The sequence below is a fragment of the Octopus bimaculoides genome, chromosome 14, assembly GCF_001194135.2.
Source record: "Octopus bimaculoides isolate UCB-OBI-ISO-001 chromosome 14, ASM119413v2, whole genome shotgun sequence".
Classification (NCBI taxonomy): domain Eukaryota; kingdom Metazoa; phylum Mollusca; class Cephalopoda; order Octopoda; family Octopodidae; genus Octopus; species Octopus bimaculoides.
The window spans coordinates 27,428,001-27,430,447 of record NC_068994.1 but is presented as its reverse complement, the minus strand read 5'-3'; the positions used below and the strand labels follow the sequence as shown (position 1 = coordinate 27,430,447).

Sequence of the window (2,447 nt, the reverse complement as noted above, 5' to 3'; positions counted from 1 at the left end):
TATATATATATATATATATATATGTTTGTGTGTGTGTGTATGTATACAGACATACATTTAAACATGCATGCACACACACACACAAACAAACATGCATACACAACCCACATTTAATATTCAAGTACACATTTATTCTATATATTCCAACATATATGTAGACAGTTATGCATATATATCAGTTATGATGTTGATGGTAATACTAGTACTAATGGTACTAATGTTGTTGTTGTCATCATGGTTATTGTTGTTGTTGTTGTGGTTATTAGTGTTGCTATTATTAATGTTGGTGGCAGTGGTGATGCTTCATGTAGTTTTCAGGGTGGGGAAATCTGTTAAAGAGCCAATGGGAAAATACAATTCACACATCTATTAAATTCTGTTTCAGATTCAAAATAGAATTGGCTAACTGGAATGTTCTCACTCTCTGTCACTCCATTATACAAGTACTATATCTTTTTATTGCTTTTAACCAGTTCCTTTTTTTCAGTGTATGTATGTGTGTGTGTGTGTGTGTGTGTGTTTTGGTTTCATTGCTGTCATCCTCAACATTATTCTCATCAACTTCTGCATGGTTGTGTGGTTAAGAAATTCACTTCTCTGCTGAACAATTGTTATAGACAAGATCATACTTAGAATCACTTCATGAGGTGGTTTCTACTATTGGTTTGTGTCGAAGAATACCTTTGGTGTAGAAGTTGTTAAAGAGAAGCTTTGCAGAAGTTTGTATTGTATATAAATTGATAGAAATGTATATTTGTTCAAACTTGAAGTTTCATTTCTGGCTATTACAAGTTACTAGTTTTTTGGAATGTTTGTGAATTGTAAATTAGAAGTAGAATTGAAGTGTCCTGGATAACAAAGTACAGTGGTGAAGTACTGTTTTATAGTTGGTAGAAAATTGTGTTGTAGGTAGCAGTGATGGTGATGGAATTCTGTTTTATAGTTGGTAGAATACTGTGTAGTAAGTGGTGGTGGTGGTGGTGGAGTATAAATTTTGTTGGAGATGGTGGTATGGATTGGAGTTGTGGTGTAGAAGGTTTAATTTAGGAAGTTGTCTTTGGCACAATTGCTCGAGAACAATTATCCAGAGTCAGTTGTTCTAATACTTTTATGGAGATTGGAAGCCATGAAACAGAATGGAAGTATATAATTGAAGCTGATAACTTACTTGATATAAGTCTACTTGAAAGCGCCCTTTCACAGTAACTGCAACAATATTTGGTAAAGTTAACACATAGAATTGACCAGTGGGTTCAGATAAGTAGCAGTTTACAAAGTCCTTTTCATGGTGTACTGCCACAAACACTTGACCTTCATTTGTATTTAGAATGTTAAAATTCTGAAAAAGACAAAAAGAAATATTACCATTTCTAAATACACACACATAAACATCTAAAAATATAAATAAATGAATAAATACATATCTGCCTGCCTGCCTGCCTGCCTGCCTGCCTGCCTGGCTACATATCTTTTATCCGTCTTCAGACAGTGGCCCTGCTGGAGCACAGCCTTGAAGAATTTTTTTATTTGAATGAATTGACCCCAGTATGAAATTTTGTTTTGAGTCAAGTACTTATTTTATTGGTTGCTATTTGCTGAACTGCGAAGTTACAGAGATGTAAAAAAACCACAACCAATTGTCAAGCAATAGTGGAGGACAAACACAAACATATACATACAAAAGGTTTATTTCAGTTCTATATTTAAGAGCTGAGGAATTATGTACATTATTTACATTTGACGGATATTTGTCCTCATCTTGTTTGTTGTCAGCACAACATTTCAGCTGATATATCCTCCAGCCTTCATCAGGTGTCTTGGGGAAATTTTGAACCTGGGTTCTCGTTCCTAAGTTATTTTTCGATGTTGTTGTCATTATTATTATTATTATTATTATTATTATTATTATTATTATTATTATTATCATCATTAAGATTATCATTATTATTATCATCATTATTATCATCATTATTATTATTCAGGTCACTGCTTAGAATTGAAGTTGGAATCTTGGAGTTAGAAGTGGTTAAGAGCTCGGTGACCAATAATAATAATAATAATAATAATAATAATAATAATAACAACAATAACAACATCAAAAAATACCCTGGGAATGAGAAACCAGGTTTGAAATTTCCCCAAGACACCTGATGAAGGCTGGAGGGTATATCAGCTGAAAAGTTGTGTTAACAACAAACAAGATGAGGACAAATATCCATTAAATGTAAATAATATAGTTTTATTTCAGTCTTCATCTGCCAATTCCACTCACAAAGCTTTGGTTGGCACAAGGCCATAGTAGAAAACACTTGCCCAAGGTACCACACAGTGGGACTGAACCTGTGATTGGGAAGCAAGCTTGTTACCACACAGTCAAACTTGCACCTATATATATGTATGTATGTATGTATGTATGTATGTATGTATGTATGTATGTATGTATGTAT

General features: G+C 33.3%; 1 protein-coding gene across 1 annotated transcript in view; it reads right to left on the bottom strand.

The window, feature by feature from the left end:
• LOC106878084 (VPS10 domain-containing receptor SorCS3) overlaps window positions 1-2,447 on the bottom strand; it is a 1,235,712-nt gene that overhangs the window by 246,429 nt on the left and 986,836 nt on the right. Inside the window, exon 9 of the mRNA XM_052972785.1 lies at window positions 1,169-1,339. Coding sequence (XP_052828745.1) covers window positions 1,169-1,339 — 171 coding nt within the window. The remainder of the gene's footprint in view (window positions 1-1,168; window positions 1,340-2,447) is intronic.